At 46.1% G+C, this 27,755-nt stretch overlaps 1 protein-coding gene and 2 non-coding genes across 4 annotated transcripts; 1 reads left to right on the top strand and 2 right to left on the bottom strand.

Moving 5' to 3' along the window:
- Window positions 1-658: 658 nt before the first annotated feature.
- Window positions 659-19,405, bottom strand: PTK6 (protein tyrosine kinase 6). Of its 2 annotated transcripts, none has more exons than XM_061630246.1 (9): window positions 19,388-19,405; window positions 15,699-15,968; window positions 13,567-13,688; window positions 12,092-12,255; window positions 9,297-9,450; window positions 8,095-8,256; window positions 7,053-7,234; window positions 4,940-5,093; window positions 659-2,958 (listed from the first exon to the last, which is right to left on the bottom strand). In XM_061630246.1, the coding sequence occupies exons 2-9, from the start codon at window positions 15,941-15,943 to the stop codon at window positions 2,771-2,773; spliced, it is 1,371 nt and encodes a 456-aa protein (XP_061486230.1). In that variant the 5' UTR covers window positions 15,944-15,968; window positions 19,388-19,405; the 3' UTR covers window positions 659-2,770. The 2 variants fall into 2 exon arrangements, with proteins under 2 accessions (XP_061486230.1, XP_061486228.1); XM_061630244.1 differs by lacking the exon at window positions 19,388-19,405 and adding an exon at window positions 16,536-16,593.
- On the bottom strand, window positions 13,444-13,562 carry LOC133388089 (5S ribosomal RNA). Its single transcript, XR_009763658.1, has one exon. It is a non-coding gene; the product is annotated as a 5S ribosomal RNA (ribosomal RNA).
- Window positions 19,406-26,499: 7,094 nt separating the features above from the next.
- LOC133388200 (U5 spliceosomal RNA) lies at window positions 26,500-26,615 on the top strand. Its single transcript, XR_009763683.1, has one exon. It is a non-coding gene; the product is annotated as a U5 spliceosomal RNA (small nuclear RNA).
- Window positions 26,616-27,755: the final 1,140 nt, after the last annotated feature.

Raw genomic sequence — 27,755 nt, 5'->3', positions numbered from 1 at the left:
AAACTTCGTTCATTTGATGAAGCAGCCTTTATCCAAGACAGCTTATGGAAGCAAGCCTATCTTCACAGGAAAGCCAGCTTGAGGGGCCTGGAAAAGCAATGCAAGTGCTGCTCTGCGGGCAGAGATGGCAGCATTATTTATGTAGTTATAGTGCTGGATGAGGACCTGGGAGGCAAGAGTTCAAATCCCCAATATGAAGCTTGCTGGGTGACCAAGGTGTGTGCCACCTTGAGCTCCTTGGAGGAAAGGTGGGATATAAATGTAATAATATTTATTTTTATCTCCTTACGTATGCATCCCACCTTTCTTCCATCTTGGAATCCAAGGTGGCATACATGTGGTTCCTAAAATGTCACCCATCCAGGTACTGACTCAACTCAGACCTGGCTTAGCTCCAGCAAGGTGGTGGGCATTCCCTGGATGGCACACACACTGGAAATTCCCCAGCTCATCTGTGGAAATGGGCATGCTTGGGGTGTGTGTGCTTCCTTCCCTGCCTGCCATCAGTATAAGGTAAGGCTGCTCTGTTAATCTGTTAGCCTGTGAACTTTAGAGCATCATTATTTGATTAAACAGGAAATTGTGAGGGTTAGTGGGAAAAAATAGAATCCATATTGTAATGCAAAGAGTTCATACAACAACAACGTATGATGTCACAACATTTATTTTCTTTGGCCACTTCAAGAAAACTTTTTGATGTCATTTAATACACTTTTTAAAAAATGCATAGCTGATTAATGCAGTGCACCAGGTTGCAACGAGCCATTTTAAATAGCAATGACAGTCCCCTGAAATGTGGTCACTTGGTCTGAACAATCTGGTAAAACCTACTGCTAGACGCACATTTTGTTCTTCCATTAAACAGGTGCATTTCTAAAGGAGCACATGAGATAATCAGTCAAGGACATCCATGTTTGTTGGCATAGAGCAGGGGTTGCCAATGCAGTATCTGCAGGTGCCAGTTTACCCACCACTACCTCCTGCATCACCTGCAGAAGGGCAAAAGGTCTCAGTAAATATCCTTTCAAAAATCCACAATGCACGAAAGACTGTTTGCTCTTCCTGCTCAGTTCCTACATGGCTTCTCCTACATTGAACACACCCCTTTAAACATGCCCACATTTCACTGAATGCCAGGACTAGATACCTACCCATTCTTCTGTTCTGAACAGGTGCAAAAACCTCTCTGTGAGTGTGCCGGTGGTTGAAATAGGTGCATTCCCCCCCCCTTTGATTGGGGGCTGGTGAGGGAAGATGCCCGCACCATTTTGTGGTCCTGTCTCTTTTTCTGCTCTTTTACATTTGGCAACCATTTTGTGACTGCCATCCATGGCCCCTTCTCAAAATTCCAAAAGTACCCACTCGTCCAGAGAAAAATATAGCATCCAGAGTTCCCTCCTGGGAGGCAAGTTCTCTCCACAACTATAAACGTGAAAAAGTTCACATTCCACGATGAGTACTGCAAATCTGTGAGTGGCATCATCAGACAATGCAGAAAACACACAAATATGTTGAGATTTGTTCTGGGAACACAGCCTTCATTTTCAAGAGGATGTCTGTTCTTTCACCTCTCTGATTCTTTCCAATCCAGAGACACACAGATTCTCCTTTCTTCTGCATGATAGCTTTTATATCCAAATGAACACCCATGGATCTTCATGAGTGCCAGTTATATGGACATGCCCCCAGATTCTGCCATTCCTATCTACAAGATGTAGTGATGGCTGGCACTGTGAGAACAGGATGCTGGACTTGATTGGCCTCATCCAGCAGGGCGCTTCTTATGCTCGTATCTTGTTGCAATGAGGGCAATAAAAGTTGGACGCGTCACATTAAATGTTGCATCTCCACGATCAAAGTCTGCACTAGCACAGTAGCCCAGAGCCTACTCACTTATGCCCTAAGTGTATGTGATTTTCAATATGCTAGGGGGTCTCTTTTTCATATGGAATTTGCAACATTTTAAGGAAAGAGGAGGAGGTATCTTTGCAAAATCGTGGAGGATGGGTGTAGTGCTGGATGACTGGAGAAGGGTTAATATTGTCCCTATCTTCAAAAAGGGCAGCAAGGAAGAACCTGAGAACTACAGACCAGTCAGCCTGACATCGATCCCTGGGAAAACCCTGGAGCAGATTAAAAAGTAGTCAATCTCTAAGCACCTTGAAAACAAAGCAGTGATTACCAGAAGACAACATGGATTTATCAAGAACAAATCCTGCCAAACTAATCTTATCTCATTTTTTCTGATCGGGTAACCTCCTTGGTAGACTGTGGGAATGCTGTGGACATACATAATATATCTTGACTTCAGCAAAGCTTTTAACAAAGTGCCCCATGATATTCTGATTAGCAAACTAGCTAAATGTGCTAACTAGCTAAAAGAAGAGAAGACTGAGGAGAGATAAGATAGCATTGTTCAAGTACTTGAAATGTTGCCACACAGAGGAGGGCCAGGATCTCTTCTCGATCATCCCAGAGTGCAGGACACAGAGTAATGGGCTCAAGTTGCAGGAAGCCAGATTTCAACTGAACATCAGGAAAAACCTCCTAACTGTTAGAGTGGTACAACAATGAAGCCAATAACCTAGGGAGGTGGTGGGCTCTCCAACCCTGGAGGCATTCAAGAGGCAGCTGGACAGCCACCTGTCGGATATGCTTTAAGTGGGATTCCTGCATTGAGCAGGGGTTTGGACTCGATGGCCCTGTAGGCCCCTTCCAACGCTACGATTTTATGATTCTGTTCTATGGTTCTAAGAGGAAAAAACTTCTTTCATTCAGGATTCTCATAGTTGGTGAAACTCTGAAGCTGCCCTTGGAGATGCTTGAAGTCCGGCCTTTCTTTTGGATTAAGGTCCCAGCATTTATGCATGATATTGTACATTGTGGCTGGGCATTTTGGAGGGCAGTTCATCCGGAAACCAGTCTGTACATGCTTGAAAACTTCACTATTGGTCATACCTGCAAAAGGAGATTAATATTATATTGTTCACATCATTTAAAATAAATAAAAAAAATGTTTAGTTAGCCTGGCAAGGTGCTACTGAATTTAGCCTAGCACCAACTTGGATGGCTTTAAAAGAGGATTAGCCTATGAATGGCTACTAGCCATCACAGTTATGTTCTTCCTCCACTGTCGGAGGCAGTATGCTTCAGAATACCAGATGCTGGGACTGCAGGTGAGAAGAGTGCTGTGGTGCTCAGGTCCTGCTCGCGGGCTTCCCATGGGCATCTGACTGGTTACTGTCAAACTGGATGTTGGACTAGATGGGCCACCGGCCTGATCCTGCAGGCTGTTCTTATGTTCTGTTGTTTTTTATTACTTTTTTTTTCTTTTTTTAACCATTTCACCAGAAATGTAGATCATGTTTTGCAGAGTACAATAAGCAAAAAGATAGGTCCAAGAAACATCCGCTCTAAGAACAAAGGAAGCTGCTTTATACTGAAACAGACTATTGGTCCATCTAACTCACTAGTTGTCTATACTGACTTGCAGTGGCTGTTCAGGGTTTTACATGAGGAGTCTCTCTCTGACCTAACTGGAGATGCTGGGGACTGAACCCAGAACCTTCTGCATGCAAGACAGATGCTCAGCTACTGAGCTACGGCCCTTCTCCAATCTACATTTTGACGAAGGTAATGGGGCAGTGATGGATCAAGATATTTTCCAATATGAAGCAGAGCCCACATTCCCACCCTCCTCCCCCGCCTCTGGCCAGGGTCAACACGTCAAGCACTAATTCCTGACTTCACCTATCCCCCAAGTCTTCAAAGTGCAGCCGGAAGCAGAATATTGATCCTAGTTGCATGATGCAACCTGCTTAAAACATTTTTGCTTAGGCAAGCCTATTCAGACATATAGATGTTGAGATGTTTTAATCTCTTCTTAGTTTTCTGTTAATTTTAATGATCTTTTAAATGTTTTTAGTTGTTTTTTAAACTGTTTTTTAATTTATAATTTTAATATTTTTTTGTAAACTGCTTTGAGGTCTTATTACAATGTAAGCGGTATATATATTTTGTTAAATAAATCCATAAGTGAGCAGGCTAGCCATGTAATGCAGCCTTCGCCAACTTGGGGCCTTCCAGATCAGTGCTCTTCAACCTTGGGTCCTCGGTTATTCTGCGACTACAACTCCCATGATCCCTTGGCCAGTGGCTAAGCTGGCTGGGGCTGATGGGAGTTGTTGTCCAAGAACATCTGGGGGTCCAAGGTTGAAGGCCAGTGTTCTAGATGTTTTGGACTGCAATTCCCATCACCCCCAGCCACCTGCTGTGTGGGTTGCAATGGTGACAGGTCCTGTCTTCTCTCTGCCAACAAAATGGCTTGGGGTGGCCCTTCAGAAAGGACCGTATGTCAGTGGAAAAGCATCTTGGGCTGTGAGCACACCAGTCGCCTACAGCAAAGCATTTCCATTGGCTGCACCTGGAGGGGGAACGGGCTGACCTGCCAATCAGTTGTGAAATCTCTTTGAAGCAATTACAAAAAATGCACTCAAGCTGCTCCCACCAGGTTTTACAGTAAAAAGGGTAGGGTTTGACTAGCGTCGTGTGCCTCCATTTTCAGAAAAGAGAGGTGGACACGCACTGGAATGGGCAGAACAGGGAGCATGTCTCTACCTTGCTTTGCATGCAAAAGGTCACTGGTCCAACATCTCAAGGTAGGGCTGGGATTGATTCCCTGCCTGAAGCCATGGAGAGTCGCTGCCACTGAGCTCTTCCACTGAGGCCTTGCTCTGAGTACTGTCACTCACTGAAGTGCGTTTCCCTTGCGTGAAGAAGAGGGCATTTTCAGTGGTGGCACCCTGACTTAGGAACATCCTCCATAAAGAGGCTTGACTGGCATTCACATTACACTATGTAGACAATACTGAGTTGGGTGGACCAATGGTCTGATACAGTATAAGGCAGATTGCTATGGAGCCCTGAACCTAAGACATACCTGGATATGGATTCTGGCCAAGGGTCATGATTTCATAGAGAAGGATTCCAAAGGACCAAACATCAGATTTGACAGAGTAGCGTCCGTGGGAGAGTGCCTCTGGTGCTGTCCATTTGTAGGGAAGGTTGTGGGAGTAAGAGAGATAAATGTCATCCTGCAAAAACAGAAGAACTGTACGTGTAACAAAACCCTCTGAACGCTCAACAACAGTGCACTCTTATTATTATTTGTTCTCCCTCCCATACATACCAATGTTATGCATTTACGTGGAAGTAAATCTCACTAAGTTCAATGGGACACATTTCCAAGTTAGGGCAAAAGTGCTCATGGCATACATCTCTGTGTAACAATAGCATGGCAGCTGATTTTTCTTTTGAGCAGGAATTGGCAGATGTTAACGGAATGCCAGGGTTGCCAATGTGGTGCCCTCCAGATGTTGCTGGGTTATAATTCCCATCAGCCATAGCCACCATGACTTATGGTCAAGGATGATGGATGCTCTGGTCCAACACCTGGAAAGCACCTTGTTGGCTACCACTGTGCAATGCATCCACCCTCTCCCCTGGTGGGCTGGTGTATGAAAGGTAGAGTGGGGAGGGGTGACCTCACCTGCAGGCCTCCATAAGACATAGGAAGAGTCCTGCTGGATCAGGGCAAGGGCCCATCCAGTCCAGCATCCTCTTCTCACAGTGGCCAACCAGATGCCCACGGGAAGCCCACAAGCAGGACCTCAGCAGAAGAACACTCTCCCCATTTGCAATTCCCAGCAACTGACGTTCAGAGCAGAGCTTGGGAAAGTTACTATTTTTGAACTACAACTCCCATCAGCCCAATCCAGTGGCCATGCTGGCTGGGGCTGATGGGTGCTGTAGTTTTAAAAAAGTAACTTTTCCAAGCTGTGATTCAGAGGCATCCTGCCTCCAACAGTGGAAGTAGTCTGATAGGACATAGCGATGCCCTGGCCAATGATGGATTCAGAGTTGGGGTTTGGAGAGAACATGGGGAAAGTCAGTGTGATGTAGTGGCTAGAGCAGCCTTTCCCAACTAGTGGGCCACCAGGTGTTGTTGGACCACAACTCCCATCAGCCTCAGCCAGCATTGCCAATGGTCAGGGAAGATGGGAATTGTGGTCCAACAACATCTGGTGGCCCACTAGTTGGGAAAGGCTGGGCAAGAGCATCGGACAAAGCCTGGGGAAGCACATGTTCAAATCCCCGCTCAGCTGTGAAGCTCAGTGGGTGACGTTGAGCACTCAATCTGATTTATCCTAGCCTACCTCACAGGGCTGATGTGAGGATAAAATGTGGGAGGAGACAGAACCACATATGCCACCCTGGGCTTGTCAGAGGAACAGCCAGCATTAAAAATGTGATCGAAAAATGAACCTTTGATAGTCCCTGATGGATTAGGCAAAGGTGGGGCCTGCCTCATTCAGCATTCTGTTTCACCCAATGGCCAGCCGGATGCCTCTGGAAATGCCACAAGCAGGACAGAAGAGCAACAGCCTTCCTGTGCTATTGCACACCAGGAACTAGTATTCAGAGGCACATTGGCTTTGGCAGACAAGTTTTCATCAGGGAAAGTTAACAGTGCGATTCAGCAGGAGCATGCAAAAGAACAACAAAAAGGGTGCTATTTGCTGCTGAATTCAGATTCCTGAGAATCTCAGATTTAAAAATAAAAATACAATCTCAGAAGGGTGGCTGAATAAGGTTTAACAATGGTTGGGGCTATGCCTCTGCCCTCTACCCTCCCAATGGAAAGCAAACAAAAAACAAGTTATGCAAAAAAGGTACAAATATAGAAGGAATTATGCAAAGTAAACCAATTTATGCAATCAGTGTAATACATGCAAGCCACAAAATCCAGCATATTTTGGTGCTGTATAAATTAAGCAAAATAAGTCAAATTATGCAAATCTGCATAATGTACATGAGCCACAGAATTTAGCATATTTTGGTGTCATACTGTGGATTGCCTTGATGCAGAATTCCACTTTTTAATGTAAAGTAAACACAAGCCAGGGCACAATCACAGCTTGAATGGCTGTTGTGACACACCTGACCTTTGTATTTTCTGTTACCCTCCTTTTTTCAATCCCAGGTAAAATTACCTTGATAAGCCTGGCCATCCCAAAATCTCCCACTTTGCAGATGTTGTTCTCCCCAACCAGGATGTTCCTGGCGGCCAGATCTCGGTGGATGAAATTTTGCATCTCCAGGTAGCACATCCCATTGGCCACCTGGGAGGCCATGTCAACCAGCTCTGATATTTGTAGCTGCTCCCCTTCGGAACCTGAAAAGAAGCACAAAGGGTGGCATGTTTATTAGGACCCATCTCTTGCCACAAGTTTCTTCTGAAAGTTTTGTTCGGGCTTTTTTTCTTCATTGTGACAAATGCAACAGCAGCTGACACAGATGTGCATCTGAAAGGCATGAAAAGGGCTCATATTTCTCCAACATATTAATCTTTGTGGATATGTGTGGATCATTTCCTTCCTTCCTTCCTCTGCCAATACATTAAGCTCTTCCACTGAGGCCTTGCTCTGAGTACTGTCACTCACTGAAGTGCGTTTCCCTTGCGTGAAGAAGAGGGCATTTTCAGTGGTGGCACCCTGACTTAGGAACATCCTCCATAAAGAGGCTTGACTGGCATTCACATTACACTATTTTCAGCTTGAGAAAAATACTGGCTTTTTTTGCCCAGGCATTTTAAAGCAGCTGGAAAGGGCCATTGCTCACTGACAGAGCTATACTTGGCATGCAGAAGGTCCCAGGTTTACTTCCCAGCATCTCCGGATAGGCCTAGGAATGTCCCCAGAAGGCTGCACACGCCATGTACATTTAAAGCACTTTTTAAAGCATGCTGCTCCTCCCAAAGAATCCTGGGAACTGTAGTTTATTAAGGATTCTGGGAACTGTAAATCTGTGAGGGGTAAACGACAGTTTTAACGATGATTTTGGAGGGATGTGCTTTAAATATATGGTGTGTATGCAGGCAATAACCCTGGACTGCGCTGAACACGTAGGCATCAGAGGGAGGTGACACAGTGTCAGGAGCAAGGCTTGAAACTGTGAGTGCCCTACATGTAAGTAATGCATGAACAGACTTATGGCTGTGCTGCTGTCAATGAATGAAACATTTAAAGGCCTCACCTCGGAGGAATTCCAGCAGGTTCCCTTTGCTCATGATCTCTGTGATGATGTACACAGGATCCCCAAGAGAAGAAATGGCATAGAGAGAGAGGATGTGCTTGTGTCTCAGCTTCTTCATAGCCTCAGTTTCATTTCTGAACATGTCCTGGCACGTCAAATCAGCTGAAAAACAAAAAACATACATGTAAAGGAAAAAATGGTGAGCCGTTTCTTCATCAGGAAATGTAATAGTACCGTCTGAGCCAACTCTGGGTTGTTGTTTTTTCTTCTCCAACTAGGGAAGGATGTGGACACCCCCCTGTGATTTGGCAAAGGGTTCTGTATTGTACGGGAAGCTGACGATACTGACAGTAGCACAGGAGCCCATTATGATATCCTGCCAGGCTGCAGACCATCAATGGGAAACCTCTGGCCCTCAGGCCTGTTTATTTATTTATTAGAAGTAAACGATACCCTTCCTCCAAGGAACTCAAGTTGACATAGATGGTTGCCCCCTCCCCATTTTATCCTCACAACAACACTGTAAGGTAGCTTAGGCTAAGAGACAGTGACTGGCCCAAGGTCACTCAACTTTCATGGCCAAGTAGGGATTTGAACCTTGGTCTTCCTCCAACACTCTAGCCACTACACCACCCTGTATCCTCATCCCACCAGGCCTCCTCACTTGGCCTGAGAGGTCAAATTTGGGCCAAGCCATTCCCACCACCAGGAGTGGGGCAGGTAAAGATGCAGCTCCTGCAGGGTTTGCAGGCACTTCTGATCAGCTGCACCTGCAAAGTTCTGTGCTTTTTGCAAATGCCGCCATGATCCTTGGTGCTTGTAAAGGCACGGGGCTTTGTAAGTACTGACAATCAGTTGATTGTTGGCGCTTGCAAAGTGCAGTGCCTTTGCCTGTGTGGTTTGATTTCAAACCATGCAGGCAAGGGAAAAAAGAACCTCTGATGTCATGTGATAGGTGGGTAGACCATCAGGTGATTGACAAATAAGCAAAGGAAAACAGGTCACTTGACATCACTGGGATGTCAGGTACCCACCCACCTGTCAAAGTTGGCCTGTGAGGTTGGGGGAGGTATATCCAGCCCACCTGCCAGATCCAGTTCCCCATCCTTTGCTGCAGAACGTTCTGGGCAAAATGGACATATGGCATGACCTGGCATAGCAAAGGCAGCTTCCTATGTTCCTAGGTAAAGCCAAGCTCTCACCTCGGGGGAGCACTTTGACTGCAACTCTGACTCGGTCTTTCCAGTATCCTTCATAGACTTCTCCAAAGTAACCTGCGCCCAGTTTCTGGACAAGGCTGAACTCTTCCTTTGGCCTTTCCCAGTCATCCCAGTGGGGCATTGCTGTGGGTTCTTGCTGGAATAAAAAAAGAAATGGCAAACTTCCATGAAATAAGGTTTACCCTGAGGAAAGACTTTCAAAGCATTTCTTTTTCATTTCCTCTTCTTAATCTTTTTTTTTTTATAAAGAAATGCAATGCTCACTTGGTTTCACCCTGCCTTGCTAGACTGCACCCTTATACTAGTTAGGATATCTTTACAATACAAAGACATTCCGCTTCTAAATGGATATCTTTATCCCAGCTGATGTCTGAATTGGATTTAATTAATTTTATCTATGTGCAGTTGTTGTTTTAAACCAGGAGTGGCTAACCTGTGTCCCTCCAGTTGTTGCTGAATTACAACTCCCATCAGCCCCAGCAATCATGGCCAGTAGCCAGGGATATGGGTGCTATAGTTCAGCAACATCTGAAGGGCCAAACATTCCCCACACCTGTCTTAAACTGTTTTTATAATTATTTGTTTTTTCAAAAGCAGTGTTCTTATATATGCAACGGTTTTAACTGTTTTTATATATGTAACTGTTTTATATATGTTTTTATTATATCGTAAATAACTTCAGGATGCCTCATGCCTAAACAACAACTATAGTAATAATAAATGTACACATGGGCAACTTGTGGCCTTCCAGCTGTTGTTGAACTACAACTCCCATCATCCCTGACAATTGGCTATGCTGACTTTGGGCTGATGGGAGTTGGAGTCCAACGACATCTGGAGGGCCACAGGTTCCCCACTTCCGATCTTTTGGTTTTATACAGTTTAACTGTCATGCTTTACACCCAAATAACCCTGGGAATCTTAATTTCATAAGGGTACTGAAAATTCTCTGTTAAAGGTCATTGCCTCCTCCCTGATCTTTTCATGGACTGATTTATAATACAGTAGGGCCCCACTTTACAGCGATTCGCTTTACAGCGATTTGCTAATACAGCGGTCTCAATTAGACGCAATTAGACTAAAGCCCCACTCATACGGCTCTTGTTCCGCTTTTATGGTGGTTTTCGGGCATCGCGTGCCATTCTATTCAATGGGTTTCGCTTTACAGTGGTTTTCGCTTTACAGCAGGGGTCTGGAACGTAACCCGCTGTATGAGTGGGGCCCTACTGTAACTGTTTCTACCCTGCCTTTAAAAAAACATTGACTAGGACAGCTTACAAACAGATAAAATTATTTAAAAAACAAAACAAAACAGAGCAAATCAATAAAATCTGAAGCAGCAGATAACACTCTGTATTTCTCCCTATCATACTAAAAGTCCACCTTTTAAATATAATATAGCAAGGCTAAGGTTTCAAAAAAGCTCTCACACCTCTGAATGAAGTGATTTTAAATATGGCAGAGTACCCCCATGGAAAGATTCTTTCTTTTTTTAAAAAAAGCACACCCAGAATAGGGAATTAACAACAAAAATGGACTTATTATTATTATTATTACAACAGCAATAAAATTAATTAATTAATTAGATTTATATCCCGCCCTTCCTCCCAGTAGGAGCCCCGGGCGGCAAGATGTCCCCCTCCCCTGGACAAACCAGCTTTCCAGATTCCTGCCTAGCAACTGGAATTTCTGGTTGGGCCAGTCAAATTCTAGCTGGCTGACACCTGTAGGCCTTCTTTCCTTTTATCAAATGTGTCTCCATCTACTCTGACAGGATAGGCGAGGAGCCATTTCTTCTTGATAACCAGGGCCGGCCCTACCATGAGGCAGCAAATCCTGAGAGGCAGAGAGCAGGCAGAGATGTGTCTGTCTGCCCGCCAGCCCCTAAGCCAGCTTGCCGCCCTTGGGTGCAGCGGAGGAACTGCCCTATCACTAAATAAGGTGCCACTGTCAGTCTACTCAGCTTTTGTGGATGGAATGGAGGTAGAGAGGCCTTCTTGTCCTTTGCCTCAGGCAGCAAAATGTCTTGGGCCAGTTCTGTTGATAAGAGAGAGCTGGTGTGGCAGAGGGGCTGAGAGACCGACCTATACAAATCAAGAGGTCCTTGGTCTGAATCTCACCTCTGCCCAAACTCTCTAGGTCAGAGGTGGGGAACTTTTTTCAGCCTGAGGGCCACATTCCTTTCTGAGCAACCTTTCGGGGGCCACCCCCATGGGTGGGGCCAGAGGCAAAAGTGGGCGGAGCAACAAATGTAAACATTACCTTTGCACAGGAGGCTAGTTTCTACACACACTACACATATGCCCCTCTCTGTCCTCTATCCAGGCAAGCAAAAGGAATCATCGGGGTTCAAGGGCACTTTCCAACCATTCAGAAACACCCAAGGAGGGGGCAAAGCAGAATTGCTATGGGGTGTGGCCTGAGGAACGTGGGTGCAGCTGGAGTGGGGAGATTCCCAAGGGCCAGATCAGCCTGGAGGGCTGCATTTGGCCTCTGGGCCCGAAGTTCCCCCCTGGTCTAGATAACCTTAAACGAGCCATTTTCTCAGCCTCAGTCCCTCCGTCTGTAAAATGGGTGTGTGTGTGCAGTTTAATAATAACAATACTGACTTACAATACTGACACGTTATCTAACAACTAGATAACATGAAGCACTTTGAATGCTTGAAAGCCCTGTACAAAGCAGCAGTAGTATTATTTAAGCCAAACGTAGCTGTGGGTGTAAATGTTGCCTGTGTTGGTTTGCAAGAAAGCACGCTTTGCCGCCTCCAAGCTTACCTTGTAGCAAGGGGCCAACAGCTGGAGGCCATGGGTGAGCCCCTTCCCTTTGTAATACTCTATCAGGGAGAAGAGATCTGGAAAGGATCTGCTGGCGTTCATGCAGAAAGTTCCCTGGGCGTTGCGCAAGATCTTGTAGTGCCTCACCAGTGACTCATCTCGGACTGCGAAATCACGGAAAAGAGAGATTAAAAGAGGGAACAATAAAGAAGCCGGGGAAGGGGGAGGGGAACACCCAGGTCATTAAAGATGTTGCTATCTTCCTGTTCCCGTAAGTGCCTGCATGAAAACTGGGCAAGCTGCCATCTCCCACACAGTTCTGCTGCCTGGGACACCATCTACCGTGCTTCATGCTCGAGTGTGGGACAGGATTTGGGGAAATGTTCTTTTCTAGCTCACATTTTAAGACCATATCTATCCCAGCTGTGTGGGGAGCCAGGAGGCAATAGATCGAGGATGACCAGGGGCAAAGGACGCTCCTGTGCCTTCCAAGGTTATGGAGGGGTTTTGGCCAAGGAAGCTGGTCACGCGGCAGCACCAGGGCTCAGTAGAACAGATACACAAAATCCCTGCTTTGGCACAACGATGAATCTGTTTCCTGGCACCATAAAGTGCTATTGTTAACCTACAAAGGCCTAAACGTTAACCCGCCCAGATGTTGAGATTGCCCCCAGATGCCCTGTTAGGCGTTCCTGTGCTGTAAGATGTAAGGTGGGTAGTAATCGGAGAGAGGACCTTTTCCACTGTGGCACCTGATCTTTGGAACTCCCTTCTGAGGGAGGTTCGCCCAGCACCATCTTTACTTTCTTTTGGGCACCAGGTAACAACTTTTTAAAAAATCCCCAGGCATTTTAAAGGGTTTTTTTTGGTTAGCTTTTTAGCTTTTACTTTCGTCTTTGCTTTATGTTGGATATTCAATAGCCTACTGTGATCTGTTTATAAGGATTCCAGTGGTCTTCTTTTGGTTTTCTTTTAAACTTGTAAGCTGCTCTGAGAGCCATGGCTGAAGAATGCCCAATAAACAGTAGTAACAAATGACAAAAAGATAGATATAGTTGATCTCTCGTCATCGTAAATAGCTTTGGGGCTTTTTGTAGTGGGAAGCAACATACACATATATTAAACCTAACCTGGAGAGATACGGAAATTAGAGGAGTTCTCTCCTCGCTTGCAGCTGGTCACTTCAGTGAGAAAGGGAAGAAATGAAACATCCTTACCTGACAACACATTTGTTGTTATATGCCTTCAAGTCGGTCACGACTTATGGCGACCCTGTGAATCTATTTTGGGTGTATTCATAGGGTTTTCATGGTAAGAGGTATTCAGAGGTGGCTGACCATTGCCTTCCTCTAAGCCTACGGCACCCGGTATTCCCAGGCGGTCTCCCATCCAAGTACTAACCAGGCCTGACCCTGCTTAGCTTCTGAGATCAGACAAGATCAGGCGTGTTCAGGGTAGTATGGCCATAGGCTTACCTGACAACACATACTCGGCCCCTTTCTTCTCGCTGATTCGGATTAGGAAGGCCCCGGTTTTGTTCTCTTCCGACATCAGCCGATGTACTGCCTCAGAACGGGAGATCTGCCCAAAAAACCACCTATAGAAGGAGCGTAAGAAATTGCTTTGCTTTCAGGGAAGGGCCGTAGCTTAGTGGCAGAGCATTTGCCTTGCATGCAGAAGGTCCCAGGTTCAATCCCCGGCATCTCTGGGTAGGGGTGGGAGAGACCCTGCCTGAAAACCCTGAACAGCCACTGCCAGTCAGTATGGACAATGTTGAGCTAGATGGACCAATGGGCTTGACTCAGTATAACGTTGCTTCCTATCTTCCTATCAGACCTAAAGGTCCGCCTAAGTCTAGCAGAGGGCTTTCCACAATGGCTTGAACCCTAGACAGATGCCTCTAGGGATTTACTAGCACAGAATGAACCATGCTGCCTCTGCACCGTGGAATCCCACTGACCTATCATGGATCCTTATCAGTAACTAATTAGGCACTGATAGACTATTAAAGTGCTTTCATGAAGAAGATGGGATATGTATTCCCTAGCTCAGGGATTGCCAACGTAGGGCCCTCCAGGCTACAACTCTTATAATCCCTGACCATTGGCCATGCTGGCTGGGGCTGATGGAAACTGAAATCCAACCACATCTGGAGGGCACTACAAATGCACTTCAAATGCATCCTGTGCCCCTGCTCACATTTTCAAGGTTCTCAGTATGGTGAAGTGCCTGTTTTATTTATTTAACATGATCTCTTCTTGATCATCCCAAAGTGCAGGGCACGGAATAATGGGCTCCAGAAGCCAGATTTCAGCTGAACTTCAGGAAAAACTTCCTAACTGTTAGAGCGGTATGATAATGGAACGAATTACTTAGGGAGGTGGTGGGCTCTCCAACAGTGGAGGCTGTCAAGAGGCAGCTGGACAGCCACCTGTCGGGAATGTTTTAAGTTGGATTCCTGCATTGAGCAGAGGGTTGGGCTAAGTGGCCTTAAAGTCCCCTTCCAACTCTACTGCTCTATGATTCTATGCTGCCCTTCCATAAAACTCCCACAGCAGGATACAACAAGGCAATAAAAACAAGAAACAGTAAATTTATAACAATATATATAAAGCCAACAGTATTCAATGCATGTCGGGAAAAGCTATAGCTAAACAGTACAGTATCTGTAAGGAGAAGGTCCCAGGTTTAATCCTTGGCATCTCCAGGTAGGGCAGGAAGGGACCCCTGCCTGAAACCTTAGAGAGCCACTGCCAGTCAGTGTAGACGATGCAGACCTAGATGGCCCAATGGTCTGACTCAGTGATAGGCAGCTTCCCATGTTCCTGTGAGCAGCACCGAAAAAAATGGTAACTGCACAATTAAGTGGAACAGGTGTTTTTTAAAAATAAGAAACTCGGGTCAGGGAGTCGGATTGGATTTCCCCCCCACCTTCACAGCTCTCTGGTTCAATATATATAAGCATGGCCTGAAATGACAAACACTGACAAAGCGGCTCTTATCCTGCCCTGCAGACATTCTGCAGTTCTGCACAAGAGCAGAAAACCCATAAAAGGAGGTGTGCAGAATGTGCCTTTCTGAGCTTTATTTTCATTCTACATTTAGAGCAAGCTTCACTTCCTTTAGCTGAAAAGAGGCTAGAAAGTATAGTAAGTAACTGGAAGGGAGACAGGAGATAATGTCCGCAGTGGTCTGGTGAGGGGGATGCAATTGCAACCCGCTCGTATGCCCCGCTCTCTGCTCTCAAGGCTGAGCTTGCGGAGCAGCAAAAATGCACATGCATTCGTTTTTGATGTTACATCAAGCCAATCTTATTTAATGTACATATCAAAACAAATCACCCCAGCTTATTGGCCCAGAATTGAGAGGGGAGGGGGCTAAGCCCAAAGCACACAAGGGTCACTTCTCCTCTCCCCCCCCCTTTTCATTTACAACTGGACAGGCCCGTAGCCAGCCTAAACATTCAGATTGGGTGGGGGGAGATTTCTCCCCCGTTATAAATCTTTTTTTTTTGCAAAAAAAATTAGGGGAGGCTGCGCCCCCCCCCATCCCCCTAGCTAAAGGCCTGGAATTGGCTAAGGGTGTCTGTAGACATGTGTGTACTTACGGCTCTGCTTCCACAGTCTCCTGCTCGGCCAGGTAGTTGTATGGAATGTAGCCTTCCTCAAAACTTCTCCCGGAGGCATCCATCCTAATGGCCCACCACCACTCTCCATTCTTCTCCATCACCTGGAATAGCTCTCCGGCCCGGAAGCTTAATTCAGTCTCTGTCATAGCTTTGAAATCCCACAGGCTGGTGTAAAGGCAGCTTCTGTTTCTCTGCCGCGGTGGTGGGACTGGTCTGGAACTCATGATGTCAACGCAAGGGAGCTGAGAGCTTAGAGGAGATTGTGCGTATTTGTGTGAAATCTTATGTCACGACCACACCACACCACACACAACTTCACAATCGTTCTAGCCTGGAATCCTTTTCAAACGCCCGTCCTCGGTCACAAACCCTTGCCAATATACTTCAGGGAAAGTCTTTGTAAATCCTGCTGAACTGTCTTTATCATCAGCAGGTAGAGGCTGCCAGCAGGAGACTCTGAAATAAAAACCTTCTCCACTTCCTCTATGAGAAAGCAACAACATAACCCAGCCCTGCCCTGTTGTTGCTCCTTCAGCAGATAAGAAAAGGAAGAAGGTGGTGAAACAGAAAGGCAATATGCCCGGGGATTCCCTTCATCAAGATTGGGGCTCTGGATGCAAATCGTGCTGACTTTGGAACTCGCTGAAGGGCTGCATACACACCATACCTTTAAAGTAGTTCAAAGCACACACACCCCAAGAATCCTGGGAATTGTAGTTTACCCCTCATGGAGCTACTATCCTCAGCACCTGTAACAAACTACAGTTGCCAGGATTCAATGTTGGAGACGCTGAGCTATGGTAGAGACACACTTACTGTTCTGCCGATTTCAGTGCATCTCCACCTCTCTCTTCTGAAAACGGAGGCACACGGCATTAGTCAAACCTCGCCCCTTTTTACTGTAAAACCTGGTGGGTGTGGCTCGCGTTCTTTTTTAAAACAGCTTAAAACAGATTTCACAATTAATTGGCAGATCAATCCATTGCCCCTTCAGGTGTGGCCAATGGAAATGCTTCACTGTAGGTGACTAGTGTGCTCACAGCCCTTGTGCAAACAAGCACTGAGCAGGAACAAGAAACAGTCTCTCAGGCATGGTGGATTTTTGAGGGAATATTTACTGAGACCTTTTGCAGGCGCCATAGGAGGTACTGACAGACAGGCACATTGGGTTGTCTTCAACTAATGTTTACTCAGTCAACCCATTAAAATTAATGGCCATGACTAAATTAGGTCCATTTATTTCAATGGGTCTACTCTGAGTAAAAATTAGTTGAACACAACCCTACGTCACCCACAGATGCCACTTTGGCAACTCCAGTTCTAGACATGTGGGACACTGTAACTATTTAGAACAGATGCATCCTGCACATGCTCAGATGCCCTCTTATTTGCAGTACTTTATATCCAGCTTTTTAAAAAGAGGAAAATGCCTAAAATGCCACATTAAAATCCATAACCAGAAGAAGCAAGAAAAATGAATAGCAACCACAATCCATTTGCTTTTAACGAAAGCTAACCTAAAACTATCTTTTAGAAGCTCAGAACTGCCCAAAAAAGAGATGTAATAGCAGCAACAACTTTCATAAAGCTAAGTAAGAACAGGAGGATGTTTAAAGACTTGGGAGAACACAAAAGTATTGGCCCAGCATCAAAAAGACTGCTGTGCAGTGCAGTCAACTGGCAAGTTTCTGTAAGGAGACTGTTCAACAATTGGGGGGCCACCATGAGGAAGCCCCTTTTGTTGCCACACTCTGCACTTGGATAAGGATCATAGGTTGATGATCTTAAGGGACAAGCTGGCACATGAGGGAAGAGGTATTCCTTTAGATACTGAGGTCCTAAGCTGTGCAGGCGGTTTATTTATCAAGACCAGCACTTTGAATTGGAACTGGAACTTTGAATTGGAACCTTGAAATGAACTGGAAGGCAAGAAAGAGCCAGCAACATTATTGCAGAATGAGCCATAGCTCAGTGGCAGAACATCTGGGTCTCAAGTTCAACCCCTGGCAACTCCGGACAGAGCTGGATGAGGGCCCTGTCTAAAACCCCAGAGTGTGAAGACCGTACTGACCATACAGGCGGCATACAAATAAAATGATAATGATGAATGATGATGATGATGTGGACAGAGAGTCTGACTCAGAATAAAGCAGCCTTCTATGTTATTACATTTTTGTGATGTCTCGGCCCTGTTAAAATTTGTGCTGCCATTACACCACCGGAAGTTTCCAGATTGTCTTCAATCACGGCAGCCTCACATATAACACATTGCAGTAATCGTGACTGCAGGGCTCTAGTTTATTCTCTGTAATGGCTATACATTTTTTAAAATTATCATTATTCTGGTGGTGCAGGGTGGGAAGGTGTAGGTGAAATCATTTGCAACCACCTTGATCCAGTATTGCACTGGCTGCAACAGCTGGGTGAGGGTAACCCACTATTAGATTGCAGCCTGACTTCAGATGAGTTGGAATTGCAGCATTGCCCCCACACTAATATATGGTAAAATAAATAAGAAAATAAGAAATGGTTCCCAAGAAGCACTTTTGGGTTAAAGCTGTGTCACATGTCTGAAAAAGTTGAGGACTATATCCACCTTTCTGTACAACAATCAATATTACCAAATAGTGCTTTAGAACACTGCACAACTATCGGGGTTGTAAAATATTGTGCTTTAAAATGCAGCAATAGAAGCTCAACCCTTAAATGAGCGAGGCCTGCAAGCACAACTCACTATACATTTTAAGCACATTTAAAGCCCATGGCTGGCCACAAAGAATCTGCTGACACTGCATGTTTAAATTCCATCCAACGCACATTTAAAGCACACAACTTCCCCCAAAGAATTCTGGGAACAATGCATTTCCATTTACAAAGCTACAACTACGACACTTCGGGAATGCTTTGATTTGGATTCCTGCATTGAGCAGGGGGTTGGACTTGATGGCCTTATAGGCCCCTTCCAAATCTACTATTCTGATTCTATGAACTTTCCAGGTAACTTAACAAACTAGTTCCCATGATTCTTTGGGGGAAGTCATGTCCTTTAAATGTACATTGGATGTGCTTAAAGGTATAGTGTGGATCTTACAGTTCCCAGCACATTTAAGAAACTGGTTTCCAGAATGCTTTGGGGGAAGCCATGCATTTAAATGTGTTGTGTGGATGCGATAATCTGCTCCACAACCAAAATCACATGAATGTAGCTAATGCAGAGGGCAGCTGGGTGCTGTTATGCACATGTGCTATGCTTGCATTTCTTTCTCTCCTCCCTCCTTCCCCCAGCATGAATGACACTCATGGACTAGGAGGCTGCTTTTTCTTTTGGGTCTGCCTTGACAAATGACGCCTTTTAAAGGTTCTTCCCAGTAAGATCTCATCTCTCTCCCCATCTCCAGATGACTGGAGTCTTCTGTGTAGGACCCCCAAGGAACAGTGCCCCGCCCTCTTGCACGTGCGACTCCATGCAGGCCTAAGTTTGAGCATGGCTTCGGCAGCGCTCATAACCAGACCTTGTGAAGTCAAGCCAAAATATCCGGGTACAGTGAGTGCAGCTAAGGAAACCAGTTTTTAAGCTAGACTCTGGGAAAGGAGCTTCCATCAGCAAAGGCAGTTTACCTGTCAATAAGAACACCAGGGTGGGGAGGGCATTTGCCTCTAGGTCCTACCTGTTGCTTGGAGCTGTCTGGAAGGTGTGTCAGGCTAGCTGCCACTGGAATCATCGTGATCTCTTATGACGAGAATGCCTCTAGGCATCTACTGAACCCATCACTCCCTTTCCACACAATTGGGAACCATGCTGCAGGAAGGAAAGGCTTCTGAGGCTCAGTGTCATGCCAGTCGCAATTCTGCTACCCCCCCCCACCATGCCTCTTGTTTTTCTGGCTGGGTGCACCCTGCTGCTGTGTCAGAGTTGCGCAACTCTAGCAGAGGTTTTCAGTGCCCGCCTGCACTCCAGGGCAGGACAGCAGCTGTTTAGGCTTGCAATTGTTATGGGTTTGGGGTTAAGATAGATGATTTCTATGAGTCCCCTTCCAGCCCGATTTGGAACCGTGCACCTAGAGGTGGGCTCTACAGTGGAGAAACCTGCTCTGCTGGTCAGATGAGTCTCTTTTGTTAGTCTAATAGAGTGATAGAGCGCCCAGGTGGACTAATGGGTCTGCCAAGTGCCCATTAACTAGCGAATGGGCCAGGGAGATCCCATTGTTATTGAAACTCTTCAGGAGAGCCCCCCACCCCCAGAAAAGAGAAGCTTGTGTTTTTGAGTCTAAGGAAGGGCTGGGAGCTGGAGACACACAGGGAGGCTGGCTCCCTGCACCATGGTTTTAGGATGCCTCCTGTAAGCCTGATGGAAAAGCAAGATATTGGACTGCTGATGCTTTGAAATAAAAACCTGTCATCTTTAGCTCACGTTGGAATGTGTGTAAATAAATCAACCATGTTTCATAAAGACACCCCAGTCTCCGCTGGCCTTCTTTCCAAGGAAATAAAACCCTGGGTAAGTGCAGGGACCCCTGGAGATCTCTGGGCGATTGGGGTGGTGAGCAACATAGTATTTTTTAAATACGTTTAGTTTAGTAATGATAATGTTGGAAAAAGTTGTTTGTTGTCCTTGCATTTTTATCTGTATCTATAACAACAATCAGGGCCGGTGCCAGGTATGACTGGGCCCTTAGGCACCAGCCTACCCCGGGCCCATGGCACTGTAGCCCAATGCACACCCCCCAATACAGGCAGTACGGGGCTAATAAGCCTACCCACGTGCCCCACCTATCTCTCGTGACGTATGAATGACATATGCGCATAGCGCACATGCCCTGAATCAACCAAGATGGTGGCAAGCGCATCAGCCCCTTAGGGAAGCCCGTGCTGCCATTGTGTGTGATGGCAGGCATATGCACAGAGCATGCACACTGATGGGAGAGGTAGGTGGGGCGTGCATATGGGCTTATTGAAGCCCACGTTGTCTGTATTGTGTGTGTGTGCCTGGGAGCTCTTTCTTCGTGACCCGTGGTAGGTCGGGTTCCAGGACCCAACCCTGCCACGGATCATGGAATGGGAGCACCACCCTAGGGAGGGGACCTTCATTGGCCCCTCTGGGTCACAAGGGCGCTCGCCCAGGACCCAACCTGGCCACCCCCTGGCACCGGCCCTGACAACAATAATTCAAGGCTACCAAAAAAAAGTGACATACAGTTCCTGGGGAAAAAAGTTACTTACACCAGATAGTGAGAACACAGACCCAAGTGTGTACGGTAGGTACATTCTTCCTGGTGCGGAATTCAAGCGGGGTTACAGCATTCATTGGAGCAGTGCCCAAAGTTGCCACCTTCACCTACCTGGTGCCCCCTCCAGCTCTTCTGGACCCTAACTCCCATCAAGCCCGGCTGGCTCACCTGCACTGGCTGGGACTCCTGGGATTTGTAGTCCAAAACCGCTGGAGGGCACCAGGTGGGCGAAAGAGATGATTTACTGACCGCCCCACCGGTCAGTTCTGAGCTGCATGAGGAAGGCCTTCCTTTCTCTCTGCCCCCAGCCTCTCCCGGCTCAGCCTCACTGAATGACACCCCCCCGCCCCCATGCGCAGCTTCAGATATGAGGAGAGAGGGAGAAAAGGCCTCCCTCTCCCCCTTGCGCCACGCAGTGGCATCACTAGGGGGGTGCGGACCGCACCAGGTGACACCATCAGAGGGGGGTGACTCTCAGCTTTAATTTAAAAAAAAATTAACTTTCTAGGTGGTCTGGTTCTCGAGATATACATAAAAACGTCAGCCGCCCCCCAGTGGCGTCATGCGGGGGGTGCAGACCACACCAGGTGACACCATGACAGGGGGTGATTCTCAGCTTTAATTAAAAAAAAAAGTTTCTAGGTGGTCCAGTTCTCGAGATATACATAAAAACGTCAGCCCACCTGTTAAATCTTTTTTTTAACTACTGTATTACTTAAAGCTACTTCGTAGCTTTACCCCGCCCGTTCAGGATTGCAGCCAATCAGTGAAGTGTTTGTTTGACCTGTGGCAGTGTCTAGTAAACCTCATTGCTAGGCCAGAAAATTGTGGTTTACCCCCCGTTTATCTGAAAATCTCATAAATTGGGTAAGTATATATATTTCAGTTTTTTTCCCCTCTTGTGTGTAGGAGTCAGATCCTGGGCAGTGTTTTCAAAACCTTCCTAATACTTGCTTTTGTGGGGGTAAAAGCATTGCTAATCCCATATCTCCAGAGTAAATCCCATTGAATTCAATAGGATTTACTTTTGAGTAGACATGGTTATGAATGTGCTGAAAATCAATGGGACTTTGGAGTGAATGTAAAAAAGAATTGTGTTTGTGTTGTCTTTCTGTCCCCGCCTCCTCCAGTCCTATTTTAATGCAAGTAGGCAGGGCTTACTTAGGTATTACAGTTTTTATTCTGTAGGAAACGAATACTGATTTTTTAAAAACTAATACTGATTTTTCTGCAATGACCAACTGGTTTGACAATAAACTATTATATGGGCTGTATGTATTTATACATCTGCAGTGTGTGTGTGTGTAGTCATTCCAACAACCCTGTGAGGTAGGGTTGGAAACCAAGGCAGCTCACAACAAGAAATAAAGCCATTTAAAATCCAATAACCATAAAGCAAGAATAAACAGTTGGAAAACAGCCTAAAGAGGCATGATTCTGAATTTTGGGTTGGGTGAATGAAGTTTATTTATTTATTATTTGATTTATATCCCACCCTTCCTCCCAGTAGGAGCCCAGGGCGGCAAACAAAAGCACTAAAAGCACTTTAAAACATCATAAAAACAGACTTTAAAATATATTAAAACATCTTTGAAAATATTTTTTAAAAGCTTTAAAAAAACATTTTTAAAAAACAAAGAAAAGGCTTAAAAACATATTAAAAAGCAATTCCAACACAGACTCAGACTTGGATAAGGTCTCAACTTAAAAGAACAAGTTGAAAGAACAAGTTCCTTATCACTTGAGGTTGTAGTTCTCTGCACACGTCCCAGTTTGAGTAAGCCCCATTGAATACATGGGGACTTGCTTCTGAGTAAACAAACATCAGATTGCACTATGAATATATTTACAGATTGTGTAATTCATAAACATATTTGAGAGTCATGTTTATATAAATATTTCTTCATACTGTGTCCCAATAAGTATTTGATTTCGCACTATGGTTGTAGATGATTTTTTCCTCTACAGTTTAAGTGTGCCCTTCTTCCTGGGGGTGGTCATGGTTCTCCATTGTTTTCATCCTGAGGGGAGGATAGGCTGAGAGATGGTGAGTAGCACATTTAAGGTCTCTTCACCTCCCCCCCTTTTTTATTTGTATTTATTTTATATTTCTTCAATATCTTCCCCTGGCTGTTTTTATGTATTTTAAATATTTTTAGATTAAATAATAGGAAATCATAATTGTGAACCTCCCTAAAAGCAATTTACCTATCCTTATGTTTTGGCAAAGTGGTGGTGTGAAGGCATGCTGGTAGAACAAGAGACCATGTTTGAGGCATGTTATAAGGTGTTTGAGGACTTTGTCACACATTACTTTTTGAGACCTGTAGATTCATGTTGGAAAGAACACGTGCATGTATTGAATGGTGGCTTGGGTGCTGTTTTTTCAGTCTACGCTGCATGCGTAGGGAAGGTGATACATCATGTGGCAGCTAGCTTCATAACACGAGAATGAAAAACATTTGGATCACCTTCACTTGTTTACTTTTCTCACTACTGAGACCACTTCATATATTACTTTTTCATACAAAGAAATTTAATCTTTGTATAGGAAAAAGTATTTTGTAAAATGTGAAGGACAGTGGCTGCCCAGTCAGTATAACCACTGTACAAGATCTACTCAGCCACTGTAATTACCTTTTTGTTTTGAGTGCCCTTTTGTCTGGGTCTTGGTTCAGGTGTGTATCCAACTTTGATGTGCTTATGGAAGGGGTGTGCAAGTACTGCCCCCCCCAAGTGTGGAGGCTTGGACAAACATTGTGTTAAGGAAAACCAAAGTCTGTGTGAAAGTACATATTTGGGAATGCCATCAGTGTAATCCTAAACACATTTAATAAATAATATTGAACTTGCATGTCACAAAATATATTACGGTCATGTCCATAAACACCAAGAGGGTAGTCGCCCAGGGGATCTTAGTCCCTCAGCTTTTTTGGGAGCAGGGTCCCTATGTCTCCAAGCATCCTACAGTCAGCATGAAAAGGGAGTGTGCTAGTCACTGAGAAGAGTCTTCTAATAGGCTTCCTTGCCTTTCCTGCTGATTGGAGCCAATCAGAGTGAAAGGAGGTGAGTCAGCCACTGAGAAGACTCTTCTCAGTTGCTAACGCTCTCCACTTACATGCTGATTGGCTCCTACAGATGTTTGTTGTGAGAGAATGCATTAACAAAGATCTCATTCTTAATCCAGGAGCAAAAAAGGATGTATGTGGCTGCAACTATCATGAAGGGACTCTGCACTTCTGAATTTTCTACTAAACAACTGATAAATACCTAGGTAACTTTGTGTCTTATTATTAAGAATCACTTTCCATAATTGTAAGGATGTATGTCCACACGCATGCATCCCAGGCACCTAGATGAGGGGTGAGAGCAGCATAGGGACATAAGCAGATGTCTTATACCAGGGGTTCCCAAACTTTTCTTCTACATAGACCACTTGAAAATTGCTGAGGGTCTGAAAGTATCTGAAAATTACTATGGGCATATGCAAGATAATTAACTCCCATTAGTAATAAGAGCAAGAATTTGGGCTGTGTGTATGATATTGTAATTTAAAGGTGTAATTTTAATTTTGCTAGTTGTTTATGTCACTACTATTGCCATTACATTTAGTGATATATGGGAATTATGATTTACGAGTAACATTAGTACAAAAAACATTACTAAGGATTCTGTATGGTCTGGTGCGGGAGGAGGTCCATGGGGGTGACACCACAAGTTACCACACCGGGTGTCACCAACCCTAGTGACACTACTGGCACCACACCTGCCTCCTTTTGTCAGCTCTACACTGCATCAGCGGTGTCAGGGGGGGCTGGAAATTCCTGGGTCTTTGGCAGGGAAGGAAAGTCCTTAGCCAGCAGTCGGGTTGTAAATCTGCCAGGCCTATCCGAAGCGTACTTGCTGAGTCAGAAGTCCAGAAGCGAGGTCAGTGGAGGTCCGGGATCAATTGCCAAGGAGGTCAGTCAAAGAGATGCTGCAGGGAAACTAGGTCTACACAAAGCCACGCCTAACGTTGCAGTCAGCAACAAGCTGCAGCCAAGGTGTGCCTTATAAAGAGCAGGATGGACAGCAGGTGTGAGCCCTCAGCGTTTGGGCCTTAAGGAGACAGGCCTGCCTGTCTTCTGCCTGACCTTCTGCTGTCTACGTTCTGCAGGTGAGGGGGGAGTATCCTGTTCACTGTCTGTGTCTGGCTGCAGGGCCTCTGCTGTCCCTGGGGTGCTCTGCAGCTGAGGGGCAGAAGGAGCTGGATTCTCAGGAGGCTCCTCCGTGTCTCCTGCTGCTCCTGGGTCTGCTGCTGTTACTCCCGAGTCGTCCTCATCTGAGGAGTCCTCTGACAGGGCCATGACACCTTTGGGCATCGACCATCCCACGAAGGCCGCCTTCTCGCTCTCCTCAAGCAACCCAACCATCTACGACCCTCGGGAGAGTGTCCCGGGAGCGGCCGGAGGAGGCTGCGTCGGCACTTCCCGGAGGGGAGCGGGAGGGGAGCGGGAGGCAACGATCTGCCTTTGGGGAACAGCATCTAAGGTGGAATTCCCCCTCCACGTGTTGCGGGAACTCCCGTGGCCCGTCCCCGATGACGTCAGAAGGGCTGGAAAGGGGCGTGGCCGAGGAGCCCGGGGAAAGCCCAGTCTTCCTCCAAACCAGACTCTGAAACTGTGTGCGCTCGGGAGCCGCTGCGGTTGATTTCCCCCCCCCCGCTTCCAATCGGCGGGAAAGAGCTTACACCAGCTGGGGTGCAAGAATGCTCCTCCGCCCTCGCTTCCTCCCACCCACCCTGCGCCCCCCGCCCGCTCAGCCTTAGGATCGAAGCCTACAAAGCGGCGAGCCATCGCTCGGGGCAAGACCTCGGCTGGCGTGGTGCGCTGGCGCTTTGCTGTCTAGTCGCCCCCCCCCCCCCAGTTTGTGCGGCTTCCCCGTGCAGACAGCAGTCCCTTCCTCGCCGGATCCTGTGCCGGAGCTTAGGAGCAGCGACAAAAGAGCAGAGTGCTTCTGAGCGCGTGCAGAGCGCATTCCTGTAGCTAACGAAGAACGGTGGCAACAGCAGCAGGAACTGCTGAAAGAAGATGGGGGGGAGCAAGCAAGCAAGGGCACCCTCAGCCAGCCAGGGAAACCGGAGGCGTGCCTCCCGCGCCCCGCCACCCTGCCCTCCCTTATCTACCGCAACGAAGCAAGGGTACTCGGGGCAGTACAGCGTATCGCCGGCAGAGGGCGCGGGACCGAAACCGCTCTGGCCGGCGCGGGCGGGGCTGCTGTTTCATACGTCACCCGGCCGTGAGCGGGCGGGGCTGAGCCCTGGGAGGAGGCGGAGGGGCTTCATTTGCCTTCGGCAGAGACCATAATGCATTGCGCGGACAAAAGACGCACTTTCGCCGTGGTCTTCAGCTTCGGGGTGGTGCGACGGGTCTGGCTGTGTCCCAGTGAACGACCATCGGGGCGCGTCTTCCGTGGCGTCCGGTGCACACTTGTTCGTCCCGAAAGGCGAGCGGCACCGTAACCTCAGTGGCGGGCGACGGTGAAGGGGCTGGTCTTGTGGGGGGTTAGTTAGTATACTCTGGTTTCTCTTCAGATCGTATAAATCTTTCGCCTTTTACTAAAGATTTCCGTGGAGAGGAACATTTATGAGTTTTCTACCAATTTTTTGAGGCCCTGTTTCGGCAGGGCTGTGTTTTACTGGTTTAATGATAGAAAAAGCATTTGATAGAGGCTTGCTGCTGTCAAGTCGATTTCGATTTTTTGCAGTCTTACGAGGTTGTGGCCAGTCGCTGTTTCTTAACTTCAGAGGGAGGCAATGATAAATCGACTTGAAGGCAGTCCATGCCATTCCTGCCAGGTCATAGTCCAACACCTTAACCGTTACATCACACTGGCACCAAGTATTACTGCACAATAAAAAGTTTCGTTATTTACCCGTTTCAAACCTGCCGTGCAAAAGCACTGCTTTTAATACTGACATATATGTAGTACTTATATAAGTAGCATATGTAATATTATATGTAATAACGAGAGAGAGCTATTTTTGTTAACTACTTGAGAACTTGCATTAGGATAAGTTTGTTTTTCTTGGCTACCACCTAGGTATAATTCTTTCGTTCTCACTGTGGTTTTTAGCTACATTTGGATTGGATTGTTTTAAAATACACGTAACCATTTTTGTAATCGTTTTGTTTCCATTGTACTGTAGTTTATTTTGTAAACTGGGGGATATAAGGACAGGGACATAGAGCAACAAACACCTCCAATTAGCCTTGCTTGGGAAGATGGCTGACCTTGCTTGTCTTCAATTGGGCCTAAAGAAGAAGACTCTTTGGGATCCATCTGCAAAAACATTTGCAATACCGAACTTAGCAGTAGGCATCGGTTCTATGGAGTCCCCAATTGGAAGTTGTGATAGTAGCAAACAAAGCATGGTACTTGTTTTGGTCGGGCTGGTCTCTTATCAGGAGGTTCATTCTGCACAATATAGGAAATGAAACTTTCCCCCTTTATATAGAGACATATGGTAAGTGGAGTGAAAGAGGAGGGGGAGTACATGAGCAGTAGAATGCTGGATGATTGGCTGAGCGTTTGAATGGCTGGGAATATAAATGGAAGAATGACAGTTGAATCTGGGTGGATGTTGGGAGTGTGGAGAAAGAGGGAGTTGGAGTTCTGATTAATAATAAGTCAAGTACAAAACAGAAATAGATGAAACCATACGCTTGTGAAACATTCTAAAACTAATCTTGTTATTTCTGATATTTAATAAATACTTATTTGGTTTACCAAAGGCCTGATCCTTGGCTGGGGGATATATATACCAGAA

Source organism: Rhineura floridana, chromosome 6, assembly GCF_030035675.1.
Source record: "Rhineura floridana isolate rRhiFlo1 chromosome 6, rRhiFlo1.hap2, whole genome shotgun sequence".
Classification (NCBI taxonomy): Eukaryota; Metazoa; Chordata; class Lepidosauria; order Squamata; family Rhineuridae; genus Rhineura; species Rhineura floridana.
The sequence above is the reverse complement of the archived record's forward strand: the minus strand, read 5'-3'. Positions and strand labels throughout refer to the sequence as shown.